The 27704-nt window shown below is 47.4% G+C and overlaps 10 protein-coding genes across 10 annotated transcripts; 5 read left to right on the top strand and 5 right to left on the bottom strand.

Annotated features, from left to right (window-relative positions):
* Window positions 1-795: 795 nt before the first annotated feature.
* Window positions 796-3129, top strand: F5891DRAFT_556144 (calcium proton exchanger). The gene is made up of 17 exons (XM_041372241.1): window positions 796-1169; window positions 1224-1344; window positions 1394-1419; window positions 1470-1527; window positions 1575-1623; window positions 1680-1689; window positions 1738-1759; window positions 1806-1963; window positions 2012-2130; window positions 2183-2226; window positions 2274-2353; window positions 2403-2492; window positions 2545-2591; window positions 2647-2686; window positions 2744-2790; window positions 2853-2920; window positions 2967-3129. The coding sequence occupies exons 1-17, from the start codon at window positions 849-851 to the stop codon at window positions 2978-2980; spliced, it is 1314 nt and encodes a 437-aa protein (XP_041231793.1). The 5' UTR covers window positions 796-848; the 3' UTR covers window positions 2981-3129.
* Window positions 3130-3792: 663 nt separating this feature from the next.
* F5891DRAFT_1182445 (fungal hydrophobin-domain-containing protein) lies at window positions 3793-4240 on the bottom strand (the record flags this gene model as incomplete). The annotated part of the gene is made up of 3 exons (XM_041366167.1): window positions 3793-3843; window positions 3898-4059; window positions 4118-4240. 3 exons carry the CDS (start codon window positions 4238-4240, stop codon window positions 3793-3795), a joined length of 336 nt encoding a protein of 111 aa, XP_041231792.1.
* Window positions 4241-6335: 2095 nt separating this feature from the next.
* On the bottom strand, window positions 6336-9029 carry F5891DRAFT_555996 (Sodium/calcium exchanger protein-domain-containing protein). The gene is made up of 18 exons (XM_041372240.1): window positions 8823-9029; window positions 8449-8769; window positions 8274-8394; window positions 8199-8224; window positions 8091-8148; window positions 7994-8042; window positions 7927-7936; window positions 7858-7879; window positions 7657-7814; window positions 7490-7608; window positions 7394-7437; window positions 7267-7346; window positions 7128-7217; window positions 7029-7075; window positions 6934-6973; window positions 6830-6876; window positions 6699-6766; window positions 6336-6652 (listed from the first exon to the last, which is right to left on the bottom strand). Exons 2-18 carry the CDS (start codon window positions 8710-8712, stop codon window positions 6639-6641), a joined length of 1257 nt encoding a protein of 418 aa, XP_041231791.1. The 5' UTR covers window positions 8713-8769; window positions 8823-9029; the 3' UTR covers window positions 6336-6638.
* A 1561-nt stretch (window positions 9030-10590) lies between these two features.
* F5891DRAFT_1169912 (uncharacterized protein) lies at window positions 10591-11669 on the top strand. The gene is made up of 3 exons (XM_041365498.1): window positions 10591-10758; window positions 10817-10988; window positions 11057-11669. The coding sequence occupies exons 1-3, from the start codon at window positions 10748-10750 to the stop codon at window positions 11438-11440; spliced, it is 567 nt and encodes a 188-aa protein (XP_041231790.1). The 5' UTR covers window positions 10591-10747; the 3' UTR covers window positions 11441-11669.
* A 965-nt stretch (window positions 11670-12634) lies between these two features.
* F5891DRAFT_1004589 (uncharacterized protein) lies at window positions 12635-15121 on the top strand. Its single transcript, XM_041360355.1, has 11 exons — window positions 12635-12738; window positions 12789-12864; window positions 12914-12990; window positions 13039-13158; window positions 13209-13443; window positions 13495-13703; window positions 13756-13920; window positions 13973-14528; window positions 14581-14630; window positions 14677-14770; window positions 14823-15121. The coding sequence occupies exons 3-11, from the start codon at window positions 12925-12927 to the stop codon at window positions 14903-14905; spliced, it is 1578 nt and encodes a 525-aa protein (XP_041231789.1). The 5' UTR covers window positions 12635-12738; window positions 12789-12864; window positions 12914-12924; the 3' UTR covers window positions 14906-15121.
* Window positions 15122-17413: 2292 nt separating this feature from the next.
* Window positions 17414-19477, bottom strand: F5891DRAFT_942180 (permease for cytosine/purines, uracil, thiamine, allantoin-domain-containing protein; the record flags this gene model as incomplete). Its single annotated transcript, XM_041374395.1, has 11 exons — window positions 17414-17792; window positions 17864-18141; window positions 18194-18239; window positions 18296-18502; window positions 18552-18583; window positions 18642-18678; window positions 18728-18847; window positions 18901-18960; window positions 19018-19125; window positions 19178-19267; window positions 19314-19477. 11 exons carry the CDS (start codon window positions 19475-19477, stop codon window positions 17414-17416), a joined length of 1521 nt encoding a protein of 506 aa, XP_041231788.1.
* A 256-nt stretch (window positions 19478-19733) lies between these two features.
* F5891DRAFT_1004577 (Mob1/phocein) lies at window positions 19734-22159 on the top strand. Its single transcript, XM_041360354.1, is given in 6 exon segments — window positions 19734-19857; window positions 19872-20346; window positions 20403-20538; window positions 20600-20682; window positions 20785-21222; window positions 21242-22159. 5 exon segments carry the CDS (start codon window positions 20042-20044, stop codon window positions 22023-22025), a joined length of 1746 nt encoding a protein of 581 aa, XP_041231787.1. The 5' UTR covers window positions 19734-19857; window positions 19872-20041; the 3' UTR covers window positions 22026-22159.
* A 640-nt stretch (window positions 22160-22799) lies between these two features.
* F5891DRAFT_1125622 (histone-fold-containing protein) lies at window positions 22800-23270 on the bottom strand (the record flags this gene model as incomplete). The annotated part of the gene is made up of 4 exons (XM_041363984.1): window positions 22800-22875; window positions 22929-23065; window positions 23114-23185; window positions 23244-23270. The coding sequence occupies 4 exons, from the start codon at window positions 23268-23270 to the stop codon at window positions 22800-22802; spliced, it is 312 nt and encodes a 103-aa protein (XP_041231786.1).
* A 164-nt stretch (window positions 23271-23434) lies between these two features.
* On the top strand, window positions 23435-24291 carry F5891DRAFT_1004567 (thioredoxin-like protein). Its single transcript, XM_041360353.1, has 5 exons — window positions 23435-23616; window positions 23670-23824; window positions 23874-23936; window positions 23988-24034; window positions 24117-24291. The coding sequence occupies exons 1-5, from the start codon at window positions 23551-23553 to the stop codon at window positions 24119-24121; spliced, it is 336 nt and encodes a 111-aa protein (XP_041231785.1). The 5' UTR covers window positions 23435-23550; the 3' UTR covers window positions 24122-24291.
* A 1033-nt stretch (window positions 24292-25324) lies between these two features.
* On the bottom strand, window positions 25325-27568 carry F5891DRAFT_555868 (amidase signature enzyme). Its single transcript, XM_041372239.1, has 6 exons — window positions 27454-27568; window positions 26597-27389; window positions 26460-26535; window positions 26317-26404; window positions 25824-26268; window positions 25325-25775 (listed from the first exon to the last, which is right to left on the bottom strand). Exons 1-6 carry the CDS (start codon window positions 27486-27488, stop codon window positions 25518-25520), a joined length of 1695 nt encoding a protein of 564 aa, XP_041231784.1. The 5' UTR covers window positions 27489-27568; the 3' UTR covers window positions 25325-25517.
* Between the last annotated feature and the right edge of the window lie 136 nt (window positions 27569-27704).

Below are 27704 nucleotides of genomic sequence, written 5' to 3'. Positions count from 1 at the left end.
CCAACCCGACAGAGAATAAGCGTGAGCTACGTCGAAGTAAAGCCTGAAGCTGAGGAAGCCTTGGCTGCTGGGTTGGACGTAAATAACCCTACTAACCTTGACAAGTCACTGTGATGTCGCTCATAAACCCGACTTCTCGTTCAGATGTGTCTTTCCAGTCTTCGTTTCGGCCAGAATAATATGGGCTCAGCATCTCCCAAGGATCTCTCCAGTCAGCATCACGCTCCCTCAAGTTGGACCTTTCCTGACTTCCGCCGCACTGCACCACGCTGTCCGAGTCTCTCACCTGCTCAGCTTGGGTCTCAAACTCTGGTGATGCCACCCTCTTATGGAAATGCTGGTTTCTTGGAAAGGGTGACCTCTCCAAGATTGAGCACAGATACTTGTTAAGACATCAATGCGAGTCAAATGAAGGGCAAAGGTCCGTTATTATCTTATACTGGTCCGAAAATCTCTATCGCACAGGACTCACATCCGAAGAGATCATCGCAAAACGCTGTGCAGAGCGCAAGCAATTCAAGTTCTATCGTGTGAAGTCGACTGTTGCTTCTGCGGAAGCAGAGTCTCAAATTCAAAAAGTTTGGTGCTCATACTTCACGAGTTTTCTTCAGCGTAAAAGCAGTGTACGCCTTGATCCGAAGGTAGGCGAGATTTGTCAACTGTGGACCAGCTGATTATAAATGTTGTCTTCAGACAATGCCGACCAAGTAAAAGACTAAAAGCTTCCACAATGAACAATGACTCGACATATCACCAAATTCATCTTGATGTGAATGCAGTTCCACTATCCTCCGCCTGTGGTATCAACAATACCTGGACGTTGTGGTCACAGTTGGTGCATCATATAAATGGCTCAGGCAGAACGTTCGAAATTTGTAGAGTCAAACGCATCCTACCAATCAACCATGTCCTCTTCGGAATCTGCACCGCTACTCGAAAATGGTGGCCATACAGGTCATAGAAACCTCACCTTCACTCGTCGCGTTATCAATTTCATGAAAGGCGAGAGCGAGCCATCATGGGAAGAATCGTTCAAGTTCTTTATTTTCGGGACTTGGCTCAATATCCTACTCGTATTTGTACCTCTGAGCTTCATCTCACACAACATGGACTGGGATGTTGGCCTCGTATTTCTGTTTAGCTTTATGGCCATCGTGCCCTTGTCCAAGGTGACAACTACTTCTATCATAACACTCTCGGAAGACTGACATCGTCGTGTTTAGCTGTTGGGCGAGGCAACAGATCAGTTGTCGGTCAAATTAGGAGAGACCATGTCAGGTCTCCTGAATGCATCGTTTGGGAATGCCGTAGAAATCATCATCGGCGTTGCTGCTTTACTCACTGGTTTGTCCACCGCTCTGAAGTTGTCTGCAAGTGCTGACGATGATCCTAGGTCAATTACGAATTGTTCAGACGTCCGTGAGTGTCATCATGCGGTTACTATTTGCGATAGAATGACGTTGGGTCAGATGATTGGATCGATTTTGTCAAACATATTGCTCGTCCTTGGTTGTTCGTTTCTGGCCGGTAAGGGACCCCGCCTTTGAAGGAGAGTATGGGCTCATTCGATTTAGGTGGATTATACCATAGAGAAGGACTTTTCAATGGTACCGGAGCTCAGGCGTGCGTCCTCTGTTTTTCTGTTCTTTGAATCCTTGGTTAAATTGCAGTGTTTTTAGATCTGCCTCCGTAAGTCATCTGACTGATTCATTTAATGATTACTGACACCAAGCATAGCTTATAACTCTATTGTGCATCAGTATGGTTATGTTCTTCAACTCGAGAGTTTCGCTAATATTTCACAGCGTTTGTTGTGCCTGCGGCCTATGCAAGTACTACGGATCCTGGAAAGGAGACTTATTGCAGTAATCCGGATGAGTGTCCCACCGCGGGTCTTCTCTTTATCTCCAGAGGAACCGCCATATTGCTCCTAGGGGCGTACTGTGCCTACATTTGGTTTCAGGCATGTTCTAATATCTTATTTCTTTAATGTACTCACCCAAGGGTTTAGTTAAAGTCTCATCCCGATCTCTTCGTCGCGCCTTCTTCACAAAACAGTGATGTAGCAGTAGCATTGTCGGAAACGGACGAAACAGAGCCTCGCATGGGAACGGCCGCTGCTGGTGTTGCGTAAGTCTTGTTCTGTGATTTTTTACATCGGGAGCTTATTCTCTTTCGTTAGACTATTATTGGTCACTGTCGTCATCGCATTTTGTGCTGAGCATCGTAAGTGTCTTACTTTGTTCCCTTCGTCTCATGTTCAATTGTGCCAGTGGTCACCTCCATCGAGGAAACTGCAGCCCGCTATTCCATCACGAAAGCCTTCATTGGTGTTATCTTGTTGCCGATCGTGGTATGTTTCTAGCTGTATCCGACTAATTGCCTACCAATATCGTTTGTAGGGAAATGCCGCAGAACATGTCACTTCAGTCTGGATGGCAATGAAGAACAAATACGAACTCACCATCACCATCTGCGTTGGAAGTTCGATTGTAAGTGCAGACCGTTTATCAAATTATTACGATTGTACTGACTATGGGACAGCAAATTGCCTGCCTCGTAGTGCCGCTTCTTGTGATCATCGGTTGGATGTACGATCATGCATTGCATCTCGCGAGGTTTTGTTCTCACTGTCCTTTTTATCAGCGTCAACCAACCCCTGACATTGTACTTCCACAACTTCGAGGTCTGTATATTCAGAATATATTCCATGTCATCACTCAAGTTTCTAACGAATCTTCAGACAATCGTGCTCTTTGTATCTGTCTTCCTAGTCAATCTATTGCTCATGTCAGTGTTGCCTTTACACATGGCAATTACCCTCTCATCGAGACTTACATCGCTTATTTTAGGGACGGAAAAGCCAATTATCTGGAAGGTCTCATGCTCCTTACCCTCTACTTGGTCATCGCCCTCGCATGTAAGTTGCCCATTGAACCCTTTAATCACATTCTCATTGCCATTAGTTTGGGTGGTCTGAGATACCATCGATTATTGTCATTATTGGCAACATATATTTTGCGACTGCTAGTAAATCAGTTTCTGCGCCACCTATGTCCTTATGCTCCACCTATTTATTTCGGCAACACTAAAACATGTGTGTACATAGTATGACTTCATCGAGAGAAAGCATCATGTGTAGATTCATTGTATTCATAATATTATGCAAATGTGAAGGGTCATGTGTAAGATAAGTCTGTCTTCCTATCCAGTCGTGATCAACAACAGTTCGGGAGAGAGAGTGCCCTAGCTAATTGGCATTTATTGAATGTAGTTGCGTGTGAGCGAATCTTGCATGTTTTGGAAATGGAAATCACATAAGGTGTTCAAAACACACCATGTCAGGGGTCCCGGTCAGATATCTGCAAAACGATCGTAGTACTACGGTGCAGTCTTGATGCAAGAAGGAAAGTTGAAACAGTGTCTTCTTGTAAATGAAGAGGCTGTAGAGTTTTTGATTTTTCGCAATTTAATGAATGCGTTGAGACAGTTCCCATTGCATGATGTGGCTTCGGTTTTTCTAACTCTAGTATGAGATGTGATTAATTGATTGTTCGACGAAAGAGCTCGTATATAAAATGATCAGACAAGTTATGACAAGAGAGCAATCCTTCGCTTTGACAGAGCAGTGGCTGTCAGTTGACTCGACACAAAAAACATCATGATCGACACATTGCTAATACCAAACATCTTTGAGCTTCAAGAAAACTGTAACAAACTAACATCGACTGTTCATAGCTGCGCTCGATGATCTTTCACATTCCAACCGCATTCCTCCGTCACCTTCAAAACTCAATTGATGTAGATGTTGATGGGCGTGCAGCCGATGTTGATGAGCCCGTACTGCAAAGGTAGCTTTGAGAAGTCTGAAATGGAAGACAAAAGCTGAATGCATACGTATTGATTGTCACTGCAGCAGAGTGGTTCCTGAGAACAGGTCGCGCCAGCACCAGCGCCGACAATAGTGATTGGGGAGCAGCCAAGACCGACACGACCGAGGATGTCGATGTCAATGGGAACCCTTCCATGTGCCGTCGCGTTCTTATTGTACTCATCGACCTATTGTTGGATTTTAAGCATGATTTGTGAAGGATACTTCTAGCGCTATCAAACTCACTGTCTGAGTCTGTTGACAGCACTGGATGTTGCCAGTGTCGCACTGGCTGTCTCCGCGGTGAACAAGGGGATTGGCGATTGCGAGAATGAAGAGAGATGTGATGGACAAGAGGCGAACAAACATTGTGTAAGACAGAAAAAACGAGCTTTGGCTAAGTGATCTGGGGCGACTTGAACTGAGGGAGAGTGGGTAGAATTGCTAGGTTTTATACCTGCAGATAGACCCTTTGGCTTCGGGATCTCATTGCAGTCACCGAAGTACCGTCGGAAAAATACTTTTAGTCGATACCGACGGTGTATGTGCGTAGGCTGCAAGAAACCCGAGGGGACTCGACATTTGGTTTTTCCCTGCCTACGTCTGGGCTGCATGGAAGGTACAGAATAGACAAGTATTGGTACCATCTAGTACCGCGGCCGTACCTCGATGACTGCAAATATGATGCAAGACTTGAATCAGGATCTCGACGTTCGGTGATGTCCATACCTGTCTTGAGAGCCTCAAGGTACACATGTAGTCATCACCTGCAGGCTGCAGTAGGTGCCACATATATAAGTCCTTGGAGTAGCCATGCATGCATGGCTTGCAATTATTACTTGCATATTGAAACATCAGTGACCCTCGGTAGGTCCCCTCGGCGGGAACACTGAATCCCCAATCGGAGGAATATTTTTAGTCTTGGTATTTGTGTTGACCGACATTCCGAGTCGGGCGTGTTTGTACTGCATAAAAGACGCCCGAAGATAACGAACCTCCGAGGTGAAGTAAGTACCGTCCAGAAAGGATATAGCAAGCTAGAAGCACACCTACGTGCCCGACACAGTTCGGTCCGCCTTCATCTTCTAATATATTGCAAGTACTTGACACGTTGACCGACGAGGCCGGGTTTCCCTGAAATCGACGAAGTGAAATATATTATTTAGACTCTGCTGTTGTTTTTAAGAAACTTACTTACTAGTTAAGCTACGGCTCTGCGGTCGTGAGGGTGACAGCGTGTCAGCCTGAGTAATGATTCTACTATCTGCAGAACCAAAGCAACTTGTGTTAGTAAAACTTGTTGATGAAATCATTTATGAAAGTGAAAGAGCACCGTCTAAGCCCCAAACTTCTAGTTTTCCGTAGGCTGTAGCGGAGCAACAGCAGAATTTAATTACTGTAAATAATATTAATGACAATAATTTATTACGTACCGTATGTACTTCACATTCCCAGGCCGCGCACTGTTTGTGAACTTGAGGTTCAACTCTTGAGCAGACTTCAAAATTGATCTTGAGCTTTAGCTTGACCATTGAAGAATTCTCCTTGTTCGGTACCGAGCGATCATGTGTTCTCGATCGCTACTTCCAACCATACACTGGGTGCTGCTACGTGTGGACATAACACTGCCAAAACTTCCAAAGCCTTCTCTCCAACTTTTTTTTCGAACAGTTAAGGCTACCTTAATACCACTTCAAGGGAACCTAATACCTAAGGTACGAAGGAATCTGATGCAGCCACCGAGACAATGCATGGACTCTGATCAAATGAGCTTGATTCTGACATGGTATCCCCCGATCGGTGACAGTAATTTTTGGGGCGATGTAAACGTCGAAATTGAACTTACTATACGAGTTTGCAGGCCCCATGAATAAAATACATGTCCTCGACATCCATTTACGCCAATGTGGCCCCTCGTGTGTCGGACACCTGACCTGGTGAGGGGGCTGGTTTCGGACAAGCCATGTGAGTATGCATTCTAGAGAAGGGTTATTGACTGGCCATAGCAGATTTTGCTCGTTCCAGTTGTACGCAATCGAAAATGTGTGACGGGACATTGAAAGTATCAGCTAGTGTGTTACCTCTAGGAAGCAGACCAGTGGCAGTAAGTATGGAACCTACTAGGGAACGTCCATTTTCATTTTGATCTGTCCAGAGGAGACTAAAGCTATGGCTATCATTGTACATGTACAGAATCACTGCACAACTTACCGCGCGCGAATGCGAGTCGCCGCTCTTGTCTCCTCGAGCTGCATCAGCTCATGAAGACTCGTATTAATGGCCTGGTGGGCCAGGTCCGGGTCGGTGTTGGTTCTGGACTATTATCAATTTGTATCATGGTATGCACCTGCACTCGCTTCACTGATAGCGAGCCAAATTTCGAGCGTTTTTTATGCAATGCAAGTACGCTCGACTCAGAATGTCAGTCAACACAAATACCAAGACTAAAGATATCCCTCCGATTGAGGATTCAGTGCCCCCGCTGAGGAGGCTTACCGAGGGTCATTAATGTTTTAATGTGTAAGTAATGATTTATGAGCCACTGTATGCATGACTAACATGGATATGCAGCACATACTACAGGCGATGACTACACATGTGCCTCGAGGTTCTCAAGACAGGTGTAGATAGCACCGAACGTCAAGATCCTGATTCAAATCCTGTCTATATCGTTATTAGACATATTCGTAGCCATCCAGGCGTGGCAGCGGTACTAGACGGTACCAATACTTGTGTATTCGATGTCTTCTATGCAATCGATGGTATTTCAGGCCACCCAAACTAATGGTAATGAGAATATGATTAGAGGGATCAACAAGCGACTTACATGCGAGGCCAATGACCGAGTAGAGGGTAAGGAGCATGAGACCTTCCAGATAATTGGTTTTTCCGTCCCTGAAACAAGTGAGCTGAGTCTCGACGAGAGGGAAACTGCCATGTAATAAAAGGAGAACTGACATGAGCAATAGATTGACCAGGCAGACAGATACAAAGAAGACAATTGTCTGAATATTGGTTAGAAACTTGGGTGATGATGTGGAATACATTCTGAATAAACCGACCTCGAAGTTGTGGAAGTGCAACGTCAGGGGTTGGTCGACGCTAACAAAAAGGACAGTGAGAACAATACTTCGCGAGACGCAATGCATGATCATACATCCAACCGATGATCACAAGAAGCGGCACTACGAGGCAAGCAATTTGCTGTCCCATAATCAGTACAATCATAATCTTATGATGAACGGTCTACACTTACGATCGAACTACCAATGCAGATAGAGATGGTCAACTCATATTTATTCTTCGTTGCCATCCAGACTGCAGTGACATGATCTGCGGCATTTCCCTACAAACGATATTGGTAGGCAGTTAGTCAGACACAGCTTGAAACATACCACGATCGGCAACAAGATAACACCAATGAATGCTTTCGAGATGGGATACTGGGCTGTAGTTTCCTCAATGGAGGTGACCACTGGCACAATTGAACATGAGACGAAGGGAAGAAAGTGAGACACTTACGATGCTCAGCACAAAATGATATGACAACAGTGACCAATAAAAGTCTAACCAACGAAAATAAGTACCCAATGCAACGAATGACAAGACAAGACTTACGCAACGCCAGCAGCGGCCGTTCCCATGCGAGGCTCCGTTTCGTCCGTTTCCGACAATGCCACTGTTACATCATCGTTTTTTGAAGAAGGCGCGATGAAGAGATCGGGATGAGACTTTAACTAAACCCTTGGGTGAGTACATTAAAGAAATAAGATATTAGAACATGCCTGAAACCAAATGTAGGCACAGTACGCCCCTAGGAGCAATATGGCGGTTCCTCTGGAGATAAAGAGAAGACCCGCAGTGGGACACTCATCCGGATTACTGCAATAATTCTCCATTCCAGGGTCCGTAGTACTTGCATAGGCCGCAGGAACAACAAGCGCTGTGAACTATTAGCGAAATTCTCGAGTTGAGGATATTCGTACTGATGCACGACAGTGTCATAAGCTACACTTGGTTAGTCGTCGTGGTGACGAACAAGTCAGATAACTTACGGAGGCAGATCTAAAAAGCATTGCAATTCAACCAAGGATTCGAAGAACAGAAAAACAGAGGACGCACGCCTGAGCTCCGGTATCATTGAAAAGTCCTTCTTTACGGTATAACCCGCCTGTGTTGAGTGAGCCCATACTCTTCTCCAAAAGCGGCGATCCCTTACCGGCCAGAAACGAACAACCAAGGACAAGCAATATGTTTGACAAGATCGATCCAATCATCTGACCCGACGTCATTCCATTGCAAATAGTAACCGCACGAGGACACTCACGGACGTCTGAACAATTCGTAATTGACCTAGGATCATCGTCAGCACTTGCAGACAACTTCAGGGCGGTGGACAAACCATTGAGTAAAGCAGCAACGCCGATGATGATTTCTACGGCATTCCCAAACGATGCATTCAGGAGACCTGACATGGTCTCTCCTAATTTGACCGACAACTGATCTGTTGCCTCGCCCAACAGCTAAAAACGATGACGTCAGTCTTCCAAGAGCGTGATGATAGAAGTAGTTGTCACCTTGGACAAGGGCACGATGGCCATAAAGCTAAAGCAAAATACGAGGCCGACGTCCCAGTTCATGTTATGTGAGATGAAGCTTAGAGGTACAAATACGAGTAGGATATTGAGCCATGTCCCAAAAATGAAGAACTTGAACGATTCTTCCCATGATGGCTCGCCCTCGCCTTTCATGCAATCGACAATGCGACGAGTAAAGGGAAGGCTTTTATGACCAGCATGGCCACCGTTTCCGAGTAGTCGTGTAGATTCTGAAGAGGACATGGGTGATGGGAAGGATGTGTTTAACGGTGTGAATTCGAACGTTCTGCAAGAAACCACCTATATGGAGGCTTGTTGAGAATGACTGGGAGATCGGTCCTATGACACATTACCAATAATTACATGAAATATGCCGTGGATCGCAAAAGCATCAGGAATCACCTTTACATCGCTCTGGGATGCATGTAGAAGGAACGGGCCAAAAAAATTGGCAAGCCCACGTTATCTGGGGTCGTCGCACAGTCGACGTGTCCTGGCACACGCACTTAGTCATTCTTCCCGCCATACCACCGTGTCACACGACAGGAAGTATGTATGATCAGAGTTCTAGGTTTTACCGTTATCATACCGCCGAAAAAAGCTTGATCTCATACGCGTACCGTGGTAAAGCGGGGCACAGGCTGCTTGCATAAGTTCGTTATCTAAAGCGAAAAGAGGTTGCGTCATATTGCCCTTTATATTGTTCATTGATTCGGCCAGGTTCAGCCATGATTTTGATTTGAGAACATCGAGGGAATAGGCGAAAGAACCAAGCGAAGCCTACCGGATTTGAAATTGTCCACCCTCCTTTGCTGGCAGTCCCTGGGACCACGGACAATATGTATCAACGGGATGACTCTGACGAAACGTCCTGGAGATCAACAATGGTGAATGGGATAACAATAATCATCGATGATCCATCGTCTCGAGTGTGACCAGCGATAATCAAAAAAAGAATGACGTGCTTCTCCTGACCGGGCTTCAAAAAAGTATACACAAGTATAGTACCAACTGTGACCACGACGTCCACCTATTGATGCCATAAGCAGAGGCTAGTGTGATGTGTCGCATCACTGTTCTTTGTGAAAGCTTCGGGTGATATATTCCTTTACTTGGCCGGCATTGTCTGGGGACAACATTTATAATCAGCTGGTCCACAGCATCCCGCCGACCTTCGGACAAAGCGCACACTGCCTTTTACGCTGAAGAAGGTGTAAGTGGCGGACTTCTTGGATTTTAATAACCTCGGTTTATGGTGCTTAGCCAAGACCACGTAAAGAGGTCTTTGTTCTATAGCTCAAATGAAAAGTTGATTGTTCTTGGAGGTCTTCGTAGGACGGGGGCGACGAGATGTGCGAATCTGAAAAGGTGTCAGTAGAACTGAGGTAATGTTCAATAATAATGTGGCGAGGTTCGCTAGAGAACCAGCAGGGGAAGGAGAAGAATGGAAGATAGAAAGAAATGCTACGCACTCTGCATGCTGAAATACGAGGCCGCATTTATGGAGTAGATAGTCGAGGCAGAAGTATTTGATGTAGGACACGAGGAAGTGATTGTCGAGACATGGATGTAACGGCGCATGTAGTAGGTGGCTGTTGTGGGACAAACGACGGTATGCAACACCTGGGTATACCTGGCTTGTCATTCGGTATTCATGCAAGACCGTAAGCGCTCACATATGGTTCGTCACAAGAGATATCGATAAACCCTTCACGGTACCCGAAATCATGGATAACAACATACCAACATCAAATTCTTATCGGCGTGTCATACCGGAGCCGCCGGCTATGAAGAAATCCCCGACGAAGTCATCCACCTTGCACCTGGACTGGAATTTTGGGGGTTCAAGAGCGTGATTAGCACTCCGTAGGTGGCCGATGACGCTGTCGTTGGCAAAACCGTCGTTGTGAAAGCTTTCTGCTATGAGAAAACGATCCAGGACTTGAGTCACGCTTGAAGGAGGGTGACATGGACCTCCGTGAAGAAGAAAGTTCCGATAGCGCAGAATTATTTTCATTGGCGTGGAGTTTCTTAAGCTTGCTGTGCCCTTTGGTAGTTATGTAGTGCAGTACTATTGTGTGTACCACTGGTTGTGGCAATTGTCTCAGATGCCATAAGCAAGGCAGATGGACTGAGCATCTCTTGCAGTATATAGGTCACATTGCAAGTTGTTTGGTATCCTGTACTTTTCTCCAGTCATAAAACCACATCTACATTGCAGAGAACGTTTTCCGTAACCCTCTCTTACGAGTAATATCAATCTGCGCGCCTAGTGGAAATGGATGACAGGCAAGCTCATTTTCCGTTTGTTCCAGCCGTATTGTTCTGAAGACTTCCTCACTCGCAGTACCCCCAAGTGTTATATTTCTCATGAACATTGCGACATGGAAAAGCAGCATTTTTCAGACTTGGAAAAGGTCGAGGGACCGATATTAGAATCGGAAGAGGAAGAAACATTGGGTCCCGACGAAGTCGCTCTTGAGTTACTTATCGTCTCCCTTAACTGGACACTGTTCTCAGTGAGTTCACACCGTCAGCAGTGTTGTTTTATCCTCTGATGATGCATGGTTTTATTTATCAACTCCAGGCTTTGATAACGGGGTTAGTTTGGTTCAACGCGCCACGACTAGATTCTCCTGACAACATCGAGGTCCCTACGCACGAATCTCAACCGCCTTCGCTGCGTTATACGCTCTCACGCGGAGCCTTCTCTGTCGGCAGCTCACTGAGTTTCTGCGTCGTACTCCTCATCGTTTTGGGCAAGATCCTCATGCGCCAGCGCACGCTCACTCTGAAATTCCCGCCTTTTGGCCCTCGTCGCCTCCCCAAGCATAGGGTTCAACATCTACGTGCGATACCAGCATCCATGCCTCCATGGTTCATGAAGCTTTTGAAGTCACTGCAGCTTACCTTTCCATTCATTCAGTTTATGATCACTATAGCAATACTCTCGCTCGTCTGGTTCTTTTAGTGTCCCACCCTTCCCAGGGTTCTTGCCAATTGTTCTTTACTGTCTTATATGAGAAAGATCCTTTATATCGCCCAGTTCTCGGAATGAAGTTTATGTTTACCAACGTTATCCTTCATTTGGAGGCTGGCAGTCCTCACTGCGCTGCCGCATGAACAGACCATCCCAGACTTTGCCTGTCCGTTTTTTTTTACCATGCATACAAATAAATTCATCCCATGTTTATTCTACCAAGTCATGCACGCTGTCAGCGTTTCAAGTGTGTCAATGCCCCCGTCGCATGGAGGGCAGATAAAGAGTGATCACTTCAGTTTATCTAAGACAATACTACTTTCGTTCAATGAGACCATCAAGTATCTCGTTACCATAAGAGAAACAAGAAGACATTTCCCTGGATGACGCACTTCCTGATAATTATGTGTGGATCGGGCGCTTGGAGCACGTCAAAATGAAGAAACGTCACATCATGATATCAGCAAGAGAGAACTCCACAGCGTGCCGGTCATACTGGGCGCATACCACACATATATGATACAGGGTTTTTTGTCCAGGCAGAGCCTTGCACGTATGAGTTGACGCACTCAAAGACAACGTTCTCAGAGATAGGATGCACTGCTCCTGCGATCAACGTGGCGCGAGTTTTGGAGGGAAGTAATGGGAAGGTGCATCAAGAAACACCGCACGTGCACTTCATCAAATGAACCCACATGGCCACAAGCTTCGCATGGAATGTCGCAAGGTTGCAAGGATGATGCAAGGATGACGTATCATCCTTACAACTTTGCGACATTCCGAAGTCATGTTTGCCTTCAGTTATGGCATCAGACGGTTTACAACCAATGCGTTGGGAAGCATGGTGTAGGATGGGAGCAGTCGAACAATGAGTGTTGTTTTCATAGCACACGGGGGATGCAGAGAGCCATGGTGATCACATAATACAACGGGTCATGAAACAATGAGGTAAGCAAACATGCAAGCCAAACACGGGGACCTCCACAAGAAAATGGACATCCTGAGATAATGATCCAATGAGATTAAAATATACAAGTATGACAAAACAGTCAGAGCGAATGAGAAGAGAAAATTATGCGAGATATCGCATGTGAAAGGCAAGGTATGATTGAATCGCATGTAAGTAGAGGACTAGTACATAGTGATGTAACGGGGGCATTGTCGCCTCGGGGACGGCCGCTGCTGTTTTGTTTCGTCATATGTTCATTACATTGGGTACTTGTTAATATATTCTTCGTTTGTTAGACTTTTATTGGTCACCGTGGTCGTCACATTTTGTGCTGAGCATCGTAAGTGTCCCACTTTCTTCCCTTCATATCATGTTCAATTGTGCCAGCAGTTACCTCCATCGAGGAACTACAGCCCGGTATCCCATCTCGAAAGCCTTCGTTGGTGTTATCTTGTTGCCGATCGTGGTATGTTTCAAGCTGTATTCGGCTAGCTGCTTACCAACATCGCTTGTAGGGAAATGCATCATGGCCCTCAACTCCAAGGAGGCCTTACTCAAGGCGCTACAACTGTCGCCTGATCTTGACGATGAGGTTGAATGCCTCATCATAGTTTGAATGTTTGTCTAATGCGATTCAAAGGTAATCAGCCAAAACATCTCCGCCATAATAACAGTCGCAGTCGACGATGAAACATACCAGCCATCTCTCAAGACCGTATATGACAGTATTCTTCAATATCACGGGGGTCTAGTCTTTCTTGTAAGTGACATGTTCTATTATATTTTTGGAGCTCGATGGACTCCCTGCAGGAACCCCTTGACGTCCTACCTCCTCTCCTTCGGTGCCGCCGCGAAGAGGCCGTTGACCTCATTAGCCTAATTTCCGAAAACAGTAGTCCAAAGGAGGTACTAATTGTCGTTCAAGAAGCTCTGGAACAAATAACCCAGCTAGCCCGCGAAGACGAAGCCGAAGAGGAGTCCGAAGAGGAGTATGCTCCTGGGTCTGTACGGACTCTCATCAACGTTATCGTGTTGTCTACAAAATGTGAGTATATTGTAGGTGTTGGCCGATTACTGACGTCTCAAGGCTTCATAGCTCTACCTAGGTTAACTCTTGGAAAGAGAACTGCGCTGAGCGCAGTCTCACCCTTGGTTTCCGGCGTTATTTCAGCGGTTTCTTCGCTAGGACGTGACTTCACGCTGGATAGCGGTCGTTCATTACTTGAAGGGGTCTCTCGCATGTCACAGGTGTTCTACACATGGATAATCAAAACAGGCAGCGAAGCAAATGCTGCGGAGGCAAGGGTTTGTCTACAACATTTGTTGCAGATAGCTTAGCTGACTCATCAACTTGCAGAAACTCATCACGCTACTTCTCGACACGACTGTTTTAGCGTGCGCGTCGTGTATCAGGGCATCATTATGTGCCAGAGCTTTCGAGATGCACTATCCTCGTCTTACACTGACTTCTGCAATCGAACCCGAGTGGCAAGAAGGTGAGCACGCCATTCTGAGCATACTGGTATGTCAGAGAAACCGCCAAATATTATATTCTGAATTGTTTTTTTTCTTAGACCACCCTTCGGGTGATGAACCTGTCACCACAGGATGTCCCGGCAATGAGTTCCCTGATCATGCTCGCTCACGAAAAGGAAAGCTATCCTTCACTGAAAGATCTACCCTCCACGTTGCACTCGATGCTCGTGACTTCAATTCAGATGAATTTCGCCTTGGACGAATCTCTCTTCCTTATCTTTCGTTGCGTCACGCAAGATCGCACACAGCCTGATCTCCCACCTGACCTCGCTACGTCGCTATGCGTAGTTCTACCTGCTTTGGCAAGCACCCATCTTGATCCGTTTATCAGGCACTTCAGTCTCCGGCTAATTGCACTGATTCTTGCACGACTACCATCTGTGTTTCAGCAACAGATCTTGATAACCCTAGCATCTGGCGCGGAGCTTCCCCAGATGCGGGCAGCTGCCGTTGGTCTTCTCAAGGAATTCGTTTTAGACGCACTACAGATCCCCGCATTGTCGGGCGAACAAAATGTCTTTGCGTCGCCACTGCTCATAAGATCCTTCGGACCGATCCTGTTCAGGACAATGCCGTCTGATTACTTGTCAACAGGTCCAGGTGGCTGACGACATTGAGAAGTCCTTGGAGCCCTCTCGGATCGCAGAGGTACTATCATTTTACTATGTACTACTACAACGGGACAAGGCCAATAAGGTACGTTTTTTATCCATCGATGCAAATTAAATTGACGATGTCCCAGACTGGTATACGAGATCCGGATAACATCGCGAGCGTAGAATCGTCTCTACTGCGGCCTTTGCGCTCTTTTCTAGAAAAATGGTCGAACACTACAGGTATGAGAATGTCGTATTTTTGTCTCATGCAGCCTGATAGGTTCTTCTACAGCTAATCCAATTCTTTCTGTAATCTCCCTGCAGATTGGCCTGGAAAGAATAGACTACGCTGTCCAGACCATTCGAAGCCGGTAATTAAGCAACATGGTTCACTTAGGTCGCCGAGTGCTCGAAGTGGAATGATTCTCGAGTTACACAAGTACAAGGACTCGGCTGCCGGCCCTCATTCTGTGTTCATGAAGTTACGAAGGCGTAGGTACTCAGTAGCAAGTCAGGAAATACAATATTCGCAGTCTTGTTCTTCGTTCGCCTCTGAAAATAAGCACAACGTGTCTCTTCGCATTCTTACTCTCGATATCACTGTATACAATTGACCGTGAGCAAAAGGGATCTGTTCACAAGTCGAGCACGGTTCGTGCTAGCGTCAGTCCTTGACAACCATTAATGTGGTTGCATATGCGAGTCGCAGAGGAAACTGTCTTCGATTACTGTCCACGATGAACGACTTGGATGGAAAGCAAAGTTGATGCGGGGAATGCAGTGGCTTTCGAATGTATTGAGTAGGTTGGACTTTGACGAATCTGCGATGCAGTGCAATCACGCGTACGCGCCCGTTCGCACTAATCCCTTCTCCACCGAGATTTTTCGTTGAATGGTGCAAATGCAGTTTTGTTTGAGATCTAGGCGACGAGGATGCAGAAAATTCACGCACATGAGATAAAGAGAGTGCGCAGATTTGCCTTCGTTGTCAATGATAGGACCAATAGTGGTCCGTGCATCCGATAGATAGATTCCGTCTTCCGCAGACGCGGTATTCGCACCAAATGTGAACATGTTGATTCGAACATCTCCCAGTTCTGGAGTCGCGATGAAAGCGTCATAACGCCAGTGATTCTTTTTTGTCATTCTGATATCTGCTTCCGTTCTGAAGACCAACAACACCGTGAAATGAAATAGAGGCCGTCATAGTGGTGAAAGGAGACACGCACAACACAGCATGACGCAGAAAACGGATAGAGCCGCGAAAAGATTGCGATCTGCGTATGGGCCAACGAACGCAACACATGTGTTGATGCACATATGGCCCATCAACAACAAAACCAGCTCCGCTAAGATCTGTCTGATTTGATAGAGGCTGGGTATATCAGATCCCGGAAAGCATCGATGATGGTTCTGGAGAATCAAATTCTGGACGATCGAAGTCCAGGAGAACATTATGAGATGGTGCTAGCGAGCCTTGTCGACTAGTAGTATTCGTGTCCTAGTTCAATATACTATTAGATTTCAACATAAGTACGGGTCAACGATACACGTACCTGCTCCGTGATATCTGTTGATCGATTGCGTTTGCAGTGTACACTGTCATCATCATCAGATTGGCTCCGACGTTTCAAGTTGCTCGGACCAGCCACAGGCGCAACAGATGTGCAGAATGCATCAGAACATTTGCCAAACGGAATCCGGATACTCTCCTTCTCATCATCATCCGGATCTTGAAGATGATGACAATACCGCGCTCGAATCAAAGTGCTTCAAGTTTTGCCGTTACAATACTTGCGACACACACACCAGAAGTCTGACATCGAAGTCTAAAAGTATGTATTATGGTGGGTGCAGCAACAGTGCGACGAGGGCTACATGATGCGCTAGCGACAAGTATTCCGAGAGTGTTGCTATGCGTGCGAGTAGCAGCCGTAGTATAGACCGGGCGCTGCTTGTAATTCTCGTTTGCTAAACATGAAGTCAATGCGTAAAACGAGCAAGCAGTCTTCAGAAAAATCCTCACCTTTGAACAAAAAACAAGAATGACGACAAACGCGTCGATTACCTTACATAATGACATATGCTAACAGGCCAAGGCCAGAAACTGTCAAAGTACGATCCGGCAGAGCCGACAAGGTTTCAGGGGTCTTTTCATTATGTTCTACCTGGGCTCCATGGCAGCCGATTAATGGTGGCGGATCGTTACGCGTTACCATGCAGCCGCGGGGCGCCGCACATGTGCATAACTTTTGAAATTTGATTCCTGTTCAAACGTTCATATCCCACTAGGTTGGTGGAACAGCCAAGTACCTTGATGCCAGATTGCTTATGCGACTCGACTTGATTCGATAGCGGCTCCAGTAGAAGCTTCCCGCGACAGCTTCTATCGCACAAGCTGATCGATTGACACGCGCGCATACGCATAGTAATACGATGCGGGACCCGTGCGTGTTATTCTTGCCACGTCGGCAGGCATGGCATGGTGTCCTGATGAGTCCCCGCAGCAGTTTCTCAAGCATGCGCGATAATTCTTCCATGAATCAATACATTTACTGCACGCTCCGCTCTTCTTCCCACTCAAACTCCAAAGCACCTATTTACGACGGCGGAAGTTGTCAATTCGATGTGTTTCTCCATGGCTATCATTATACCACAGGATCGGCCCTTCACGGATGATATCAGGCATCGATTTGCAATTGCTTCGTGAGCATACGATAAGATGCGGGAGGAGTAGACTAATAAAGTAAATAGATACAAGCGGTCCCTAGATTCCTGTTGCTGTTCTGATTCAAGGTAAGCGGTATTAGGTATAGACATAGTAAGGCGGTACACGTTTCATAGCACGTCGTATATATACTCTCTATCACGACCGAGCGGTGCTTAATATTGGGTATTCTGGTATCTGAGCTCTAGCTTTCGGAGGGGGAAGTAAAGGAGACCTGCAAGAGGGAATGCAACCTCGAAACCGATGTCGCCTGAAGTCATGCCGATGGGGCCCTCATACCACAGCTGACTCATGCAGGGTATGATCAGGGCGAAAGACAGTATGACAGCCGTGATGGCAGCCGCTCCCCAGGGTAGACGCCCTGGAACATTCCATATGGAGTGGTCATAGGTGCTGAAGTCACCCTTGCGGAAGTAGTGGTGTTCGACGAGGAGGATGGCGCCGTACGCACTCGCCCAATACCCGAGTAGTGAAAGGAAATTGGTCAACGCCGCATAGAATTTGTGGGCGCCCACGATCGATAAAGGCAATGCACTGTGTGTGTCCAGGGGAAAAATTTGAGATCAGCCAGTGACAAGATACATATTATAAATGAAAAGACCGACATTACGGTGCCAATGATCGAAAAGACGTATCTCGGGACTCTTGACATAGCCGGGACCATCACTTGGAAATTGAAACACATAGAGTAAAGCGTGCACGAAATGTTACCGGTGACGCTCAGGCTGAGAAGAACCGTGAGGAACTTCCCAAAGTTACCGACCGGGCTGAGCATCGCCTCTAACAGGCCACCGATGTCTCCGGCAGTTCCGTAGCCTGCGTTCCAGCTAGGAACGGTGTATGAAGCAAGGACTGCTGCAGCTCCAAGGCACTCGAGAGAGACCTGGAGATAGATTAGAAGACGCTTGGGGGTACCGATAAAGAGATTGACGTACGATAGGCACGATATACCCCAGATATGCATACCAAAAGATCTTGGACCTGGAAAATTACACCTAAGCGAAGTGCAACGCCACAGGGCATGAAATGAAACCTACCGGGAAACGGTGGGCGTATAATACATTGTAAAATCGGATGCCATTGCCGAGTAACTGATAACGAAACCAGCAATAACAGCTGCGAAGCCGAAAATGCCAGGAGCGGTTGCAGGTGCCGCTGGTTGAGCGTTGTACAGGTTTTTACCACCCACGCCGAGTGCGACCAAGAATGCGATAAGAACCGGGAACCACGCGACACGTTCGTACCTGAAAGCTGTAAGACTTAAATTTTGATGGACAGATGCATGCCGTTTACCAGTTGAGTACTCGGTAGCCCATAAAGGAGATCTGGAGGTGCGAACATTGTGAAGACAAGGGATTTCGAGAGTCACGTAAGAGAACGTACGAGGAGCGCAATGATAAAGATAATGACGATGCCGACACTGATACGGGTTAGGTAAGATGATTGATGCTGCGAGATGCCATACGCACTCCCAGCTCATGTTACTAGACACACTAGCTAGTGCCTGTCCGCCAAGTATACCGTTAAGGATATTGAAGCCACACAGGCCGATCAGATTGAGGGCAGCGGGTATAATGATACCAAAATAGCTTGATGGAAAGAAAGTCAGATAATAACAAATAAGGAAAACAAGCACACTTACCCAAAGCTATATCTGGATTGAATCATCTGACGCATGCCAGTTCGAGGTCCCCATGTATTTCTGTGGAAGAGAAGTCAAGCAATGACCCGGTATCCATGTTCAGGAAAGTATACGAACAAATATGCGGGCAACGCGCATGCCAGGAGATTAAAGAATAAGATAACAAGACAGGAATCGCGAAGTCCAAGCTCGAAAGCGATTGGTCCGAGTGTTCCGGTAGAGAAGCTAGTTTATCTGTAAGAAACGAGCTGACAGCGGAAATGCACTGAGAACTCACGAAAGGATGTTGAAGTTCATTGAGAACCAAACGAAGAAAATTTTATAGTATTGGGTATCCATCCGCTCCTCTCGGGAACTGGAACGATGCCTATGAACGAAGATCAGATGGGTATCTGGTTGGTCGTGAGGAAGACTCACCTCGTTCCTCCACGCCCCAGCTGAGAAGAGATCTTGCTAACGGGTGAGAGAGCCATCCGTGCTTGTCTCCGGGGATGATCACAGAGACACCATCCCTAGACGTAGAGTCCTTCTCAAGGTCGATGACTGAGTTCTTCTCGTGTAGATGATTGTCGGACATCGTGGAGATGAACGGGGGATGGCAATCGCAGAACTTCGCAAGGAGCGCCCTAAATATATAGATGATGAGGCACCATTCAAGTTGGATATCCACGCCTTGGACATTTCAATACAACCGGGAGAAAAGATCTCGATGATCATGTGGTACAACAATCAGGTACGTACGAATCTACAAACCCGCATTTGGAACGAATTTCATATGTAAATAAGCTAACCTAACTTACGGAACCTGAGTTTTCTCCGGCCTGCCCCGTCCGTCCATTCTTGTACATCCAGTCCGCTCTGTCCCCATCATCCAACCATGTAGAATCATCACCCTGTTTCAAATCGACGCTACTAGCACTGATCGTTTCACAGATATCAATCGACGGAATTCCGATCGCTTCCAGATAGCAGAAGTCACAACGCACGACACGGACCGTCCGGGACATGAAATTTCTGGTATATATACTAATTCGGAAGTTTATTTCCACGATCATCTTCCGCGAAATTTAGTCAACCCTGTGAGACGTTGTGCTCAACGCTCTCAACAGCGACGACAACCCCGAGCTCACTGTTACTGACGATGGCTGTAGCTGTACAGCGCCCGCTACGCGGCTCACGCGTGTCTTCCTTCTATCCTGTCAAATCTCTCCCATCCTTGTCTTCTCTCGATAGCGCGTTCCAGCTTCAGGAATACATTTCGCTTCTTATTCGTCTTGACGTCCATGATGTTGATTCCATAGTGTCTCTTCCGGGGAAAGCTGCTTTCAAGGATGCCGAAGAAAAGTCTTCTGATCTTTCTGATCAAGTCGAACGTAAGCCTGATGATCCTGAACGCAAAAACGACGTTGCAGTCGATCGAGGTTGCTGGATTTATGAACAATTACGGTACCTCTCCTACTCATTCGTTCCGTTTTTTTTGCGTTAACTTGTTTGCCCATCAGACGTCTCGCACAAGACCTATCCCATCCCCTCATCACGATGTTGCAGCAGGAATGTACACGTATCACCTGTCCCGAGATGAAGGCGGGAGAGTGGTTATATTTGTGTGTCGCACACGGTAATGACGGTGCTATGGAGGTTCGTTTGGTGATCATTTAAAAAAAATATGGTTTCTCTAACTGCTTATGTATATCCTCAGCAATGCTGTGCGATTGATTACATCCTTCATACGTTGGACAGCGCAACCGCACTATTAAATTCACCTCGAGCTTTTCCATCTCGGTGAGTCATGATCACGTCTCATAGCAGCATCTTTGCTGATGTCCTCCGTTACGCCGCCTTCTTCAAACTCAAATCAACCATGCGTTTTTTTCGCGATATTAGTCTTTCCATACCTCCTACGTCATATCGACACTTCTCTTCGCTTGCTCGTCGCCTTGGCAGAATATTTGCGCATGCATATTTCCATCACCGAGAAGCCTTTGAGCAAGCGGAGGCCGAATCATCGCTTTACGCTCGCTTCTTGAAACTTACTAGTCAATTCGATCTTGTCCCTACCGAGTTTCTTGTCATCCCCCTGGTACTGTCCTGTCAGGCAGAAGAGGACGCGATGAGGACGTCGAACCTCCACGTCTTCTTGCAGCGGCCGTCAATCCATCGCGTGAGCGGGAGGATCAAAATGCACCTACAGCAGAACAGGACACAACCTCCGAACGTTCGCGAGAAGAGTCCTCCGGGACTGTCCAGTGATAGCCCGCGTGGCACCGATAGTCCACGCCGGCTGGGGCGCAATCGCACAGATACTATGGTGTTCAGTGAGGCGTACAATGCTGGAGAGGAGCTTGCAAAAGGCGGCGATCCAGGGTGTCACTGAAAGCAGCGGTTTATTGCATACTGAGCTATCTGCTGAGCCTGAGGACTATTCGCAACCCTCATGGTCCAGTCAGCCGAGTGAGTTCTCCCCCGACAAATTTGGGTTTGGCGTCGAAGAGGTCCCCGTCGAAGAAGTGCTCGTCGACGAAGTGGCAACCGTCACCGGATCCAACTCTCCACCTTTGGAAGATCTGTCCTTAACGTTGCTCAAAGACTCTAGCTCAGCTCCCCCTGCTGTGCAACATGTGCCGGAACACGAGATAGAGACGACTCCGAATGTTGAACCAACAATTGAGATCATTCAGGAAGAGCCGGTTGTCGAGCCTGTAGCTCCTCCAGAAGAGTCTGAAGAGACCGCTGCCCCGGCTGAGCCTTCAAGCCCAGTAGCTTCCGCAGCTCCGCAAGATGTCGAGGCCAGTGTTATAGTGCCTGATATTGTGGAGGAGACTGTACCTGCCGAAAAATCTGATTCACCGGAGCCAGTTGCAGAATCTGAAAAATTACTCGAGACACCCGTCGAGCCTTCTCCTGAGGCAGACGTAGTGGTCACCCTCGTGGAACCTCCGGCACCATCATCTCCGGAGTCTGTGCCTGTTGACGACTCTCCCACAGAGCCCGAGGTTAGCCTTAATTTAATGGAGCCCCCACCGTCAGAACCAATACCTCCGGAGAGCGAGAGTGATATTACAGATGAGGCACATGATGTAGATGAGGAGGCGGAGGTGGAGGTGGAGTTAGTGGAGAATCCATGATGTTCCGATCGTCTGTGCTTTGCTGTGTTTTTGTAGCATTGTTCTGGTTTTCCTCATCTCTTAATGCTTTGATGTCAGATTGCGTGTCGGCAAGCAAGGCAAGCTACGAACTGATTGATTGACTAAATATAGCTGTCTGACTATAGTGACGCTTTCGATGCGTTATGATCGCAAGCGCCCCGCTGGATCCACATACCTCTCGAATGGCATCGTCATATGACGAGTTCCGGTATAGTCAGTTGCGCATGTCGTCGTGATTGGCAGATTACGTTCGCGGATGCATCTCGAGGGACGGGCTATCTTTAAACTTTTCTAGGACACATTTAAACCATTGATATCATTGTGCCGTCATGCAGAGATAACAACTCATCGCGGGTTTGAGCTCGGGCGCCTTGGTTTTACTTCCTGCAGCAGTTCTAATTAGATTAATGTAGGGATCTCAATAATCCGTAGTAATGGATATGTGATGACGTGGTGACGGTTCATTGTGATAGCGGACGATCAATGAATTAATCATATGCATCCAGTGCTGGTTACGCACGGAGCTGCCACGTGAAAGGACCGCCTGAGATGAATTAAAACCAGGCAGTTGCAGTATATTCTAGAGCACAGCGTCATCTACTGGATACAAGATGACCCGTTGAGTATACAACAACCGAGCGAACTTGCCTCAAAATTGAAGGATCGCTAAAAGGACACGGTAAACGGCTACACTGACCAGGTATTCAAGTCACTATTGGTATATATCCGTGGCGAGTGGTAACAACACTTTGATCATGCACCGAAACCGTACAACGTGCGCCCAGACCGCTTCAGCGCATAGACGACATCAAGAGCAGTCACTGTTTTGCTATAGTTCCGATGAGTCAACGAGCACAGAAGTAAGCTGATAATGAGGCTTACCGCTTAGCATGTTCTGTGTAAGTGACAGAGTCCCGGATGACGTTCTCCAAGAAAATTTTGAGGACACCGCGGGTTTCCTCGTAGATGAGACCTGAAATACGCTTCACGCCACCACGGCGGGCAAGACGGCGAATAGCCTGGAAAATATGGGCATGCGAATGATTATAGAATTCTATGTCACTCACTGGCTTGGTAATACCCTGGATGTTGTCGCGCAGAATCTTCCGGTGGCGTTTGGCACCGCCTTTTCCGAGACCCTATGATTGCACTGTGAGTCAGCTAGTATAAGGCGACGCTAACCAATGTTTTCCGGACCTTGCCACCCTTTCCGCGTCCAGACATGTTGTATTATAGGCAGTGACGATTTGTGTAAAGGCGGATTGAATACCGCTGGAGTCGATGGTGGTAAGTGAAAGAAGCTGTAAATGCAATGATACGCGGGTGGTCACCGGTCACGTGACATGTAGTCCTCACATGACCGGCTTATATCGTGCTTTCCAAGCACGTCACGTAGCAGCTTACTTATACCGTCCAGCATAGCCCAGATATAAACCCATCGCCTTGCCATCGCCCACAACATACTTCAATCTCTCTCACATCCCATACTCCATCTAGTCTCATAATGGTTGCTGAAATTTCTACCGCGGCACAGCTCAAGGAGTTAACCACTGATGCCAGCAAGCTGACTGTAAGTATTTGTGTCCTCAGTCCATCAAGCTCAAGTGACATGTTTATTTTCAGGTCATAGACTTCACTGCGAGTTGGTGCCCTCCTTGCCAGGCAATCAAGCCGGTCTTTGAAGGCCTTGCGAATGACAACGCCAATGTGAACTTCGTCAAGGTTGACCTCTCCGAAGGCACGAACGAGCTCGCCACCATGTACTCCGTCACTGCTATGTGAGTCTTCATCCTCTTGCAATATTTTTTCTGTGCTCATATTTCGCAGGCCAACCTTCATTTTCCTGGTAGGCGCGGAAGAGGTGCACAGGATCCGTGGCGCTAACCCGGCGTTCGTTCACCAATTTTCATCCTTGTGAATGTGCTCTGACATATATTCTAGTGGCCTCAAATCGGCTATCGCGCAACACGCCAAACCCGCATCTTCTGGTGCGTTCTCTGGACAAGGCCAGACCCTTTCGGGTAAAGGCGGATCTTCATCGTCCGCATCTACTTACAACGTATCAAACAGCCTAACTGCCGCATGGTCGAATACGAGTCCTCAAGCGAAAGTTTTGATTGCGCTTTGTGCAGCATATGTATTTTTCTGGCTGATATAGAAAAGAACGAATATTGTAGATCAGGTTTCGCGCTGGTGTATTACGTACAGATACGATATGCATCCAATAGTCATCGGATTTATGTTTGATGGATACGGGGTGAATGAGAAGCTAGAATGGTCAGCGCTGGTATTCGGCGAGTCCATCAACAGGCTCAGCACTTTTGAAGGACGCCCGGATCGTTGAAAACCGGCAAGGCGGACTGATTTACTACATCCGTCAGTACGACGATCATCATCGGAACCTCTGGCAGGCGGCTTCGGTTCTTGATCTTAACCACAACAGCCCACGCATTGCTGCTAGCGCCATGATTCATAGGCTAGCCTGAGCCTGACCGCCAGACCGGACCCTTAGGCCTTCAAATGTTCACCATGGTCAAGATGATGAATAGCGCAAACCTCGAGCCTGCGACTCAAGTTGGCCGCTGGGCCCTGGCGCAACACCATCGAGGTCCATCATGATGTAAAAAGGCCTCCGAGTCTATACTATATAATCAAGAGTTCAAGAAAGTGAGTGGCCCTCCTCACCAACATGTCAAGTGCAGATCTTGTTAATCGAGCTGCTGATCTGATGATACTTTGGCAGTTTCCACAATCTGCATACTCCTCGCGGGTATGCGATCACGGAGTCGCATTCTTTCTTCCATCCCGGACCTGATCATAACGATGCCTTCCTAACATGACGCTAGCCTGGATTCCTGTGTTGCCTGAGGCCTCCACAAGCTTAAACGTCACTGAAGCGCAATGGTCCGCGAGGTTTTGGCCTCCTTCATCGGTCAATCTTATCATCAGTAGAGGAGTCAATTCTGCAGGTGATTTCACCGCTCTTGTTTATGGTATCGTGATAGCGTCAGGGAGGCCATCATGCCAATCACGATTCGCCGCATCATTCAAGTTGGCTATGAACCAGCCAGATATCGGGTTCTAGTACCTTGGCAACTGGATATGATATCTACAATGACTTTCGATGACCCTGAAAGGGTTCAGCGCTCAGCGCTCAGCATCCAGTGTGCTGTCATGGTCGCTTGAAATGGTGTGGATATGGTTGACGTGTCGCGTTACACTATAACTCTGGGACCCCGGATTCTTGGATATATTGGCCCTGCGCAAAAAGAAAGATGTCTGCCCTGTTTTTTGTGGAAACCTGGAATTAGAAGGGGAGCCTGCCTCAGCATGTTCGATTTAAATCCATGCCTAGAAATGTTTTGCCTGTTATTAGTGTCCCTCTTTCCGAAAATGCTGTATGTATTTCTGTACAGATGGAATGGAATGATGTACATGTCAGGCCTTCAGGGTTGGCACACAAGCACCTTTCTACAACGGCAAACCGACGTAACCAGCACCAGCATCCTTCAACAGGCGTTCGATCAGTTTCATGCCCTCCAAGACGCGCTCCTCTTCAAGTCGTCTTCCTACAATCTGCACGCCAATGGGGAGACCTTCCATGGCGCTTGCGTCATACATCTTGTAGTAGTTCCGTTCGATGGCGTTTCGTGGACGGAAAGCGCGCGAGAGAACATCAGTCGTCGCATCCACATGCGTGATTGGCATAACCCCCGCACTATAATCAAGCTTTTCAAGATTCAGGATGAATTCCAGATCGAGAGGGGTGGAACATACCAGATTGAATAGGAACGTGTACCCACACGCTTTCCATCCGTGCCTCATCCCTCCGTGAGGAACAGCAGGAAGACTGTTTGGGACAGTGAGAATGAAGTCAACTCCTTCATCGCCCTGGCGGTCTTCGACCTCCGCGTCTCGCCACACTTTGAACCAGCGAGAACGATAGTCCTCCCTTCGCGCAATTAAAGCATAAAATTCTGGCATGGTCTTCTCGTAATGAGTGTCGATCAGACCGGCATAGATAGGATCGCGGCGTATGTAGCGGTAATACCAAGCGTAGAGTTTCATGACGAAGTAGGGAAGACGAAGGCCGCGGAAGGCTGAAATCATTCCAGCATCGTTGGACTCGAATGCGCGGTGGTTTTTGGAAGCCGTCTTGCCGCCATCAGCAAGGAGGAGCTGTGACGCAATTTGAAGACCTTCGTATGGGCTCGGGCACTGCCTGAGGTGGGATAGGAAACGCTTTCAGGAAAGAAGAAATTTGACCTACAGAGTGACAACTTCGTGGCCGTTCTTCTCGAGTATCGCGGTGACCGTTTTCAATGCTCGCGCGCAGGCAGGCGAGGGTGTCACAACACCTTTATGTAAATGTAAATATGCTGAGCTTAAACTCCATAGAGATGTTCCGCTTACCGTCATCCCACAGGACACCCCACCTGATGGGGCGATCTTCTGGAAGTTTGACATCTCTCCAAGGAATTCTGAGAACCTATATTACCACATTACCATGCAGCAACTTCACAACACTGATATTCAGAAAAATTATTTACCGAGTAGTCGTAGTTCCAAGGCTTCATCTGGAACACAGCACGCCAGAATGTCTCTAGATCTTCCAACGTTCTAGTCATAGGGCTATGTGTTGCAGGAACGCCTTCCTGGCCAGGCATACTGGATGCGCTGCCTTGCTTCAAGAATCTATACATACTTGATTTGATTGAATAGACACCAGAGAAGTGCGCAGGAGCCCGAACGCTCCCCGCGACATCTGTGCCTATCGCGAGTCTGGCTGCACCGAGCGCGAGGAGTACAGCTTCACCTGAAGATGATCCTCCTGAGGTGTAGCCCTTCTTGTGGGGATTGTCTGTAGAGCCAAAAACATCGTTTGTCGACTCCAGTGAGAGCATAGTCATGGGGACGTTCGTCTTGACATATGGAACGGCACCTGCATCTCGCAGCAACCTCACCAACGCGCCGTCGGCGGCCATTGGTTTGCCCACAAGAGCTGAGTATCCCATGGAGGAATCCCAACCCTTCACACTTACCAGGTCCTTGAGCGAGACTGGGACGCCTGCTAGTGGACCTGATTTGTTTGCAGTGCTAGCCCAAGTCTCTGCAGATGCAATCATAACCTCGGTCAGACAGTTTGTCTGAGCATGCGCTTGAAGAGCTTTTTTAGAGTAGGCAACGAGGATGTCTGATGGAGACAGAGATGACGTTTGCACAGCAGCCACCAGAGACGAAACTGAGCGAGACAGAATGTCTTTGTCCTGGGATGTGAGAGGCTCGTGGTAGATGGGTTTGAGGGATGCGATACGTTCTGCTCGCTCTCGTTGCTTATCGCGACTAGTATGATTATGGACCTCGTCAGAGTCTGTCGAGGAAACAAACAATGATATAGAAGGCTCACCATGCACGACGGTGCGACAGATAAGAGAACCACATGTTTCCTGAATCCGTACTAATGGCAAATCTTTCAGAAACCCTCGTTAGTTGAGGGGAACAGAGTCCAGATGTGTGAGAAGACTGGCAGCCGTGAGGAAGGCTCACGAGCCTCAGCTGGTTCTTATCGTACTCGCATGGAATGGGCACGGGATTGAATTATGTTATATGCCATTACCTTGTACCACAAGATCAACATAATAAGTATTAATATCAGCT

This window comes from Suillus fuscotomentosus, assembly GCF_016647785.1.
Source record: "Suillus fuscotomentosus strain FC203 chromosome Unknown F5891scaffold_5, whole genome shotgun sequence".
NCBI classification, from domain to species: domain Eukaryota; kingdom Fungi; phylum Basidiomycota; class Agaricomycetes; order Boletales; family Suillaceae; genus Suillus; species Suillus fuscotomentosus.
The sequence above is the reverse complement of the archived record's forward strand: the minus strand, read 5'-3'. Positions and strand labels throughout refer to the sequence as shown.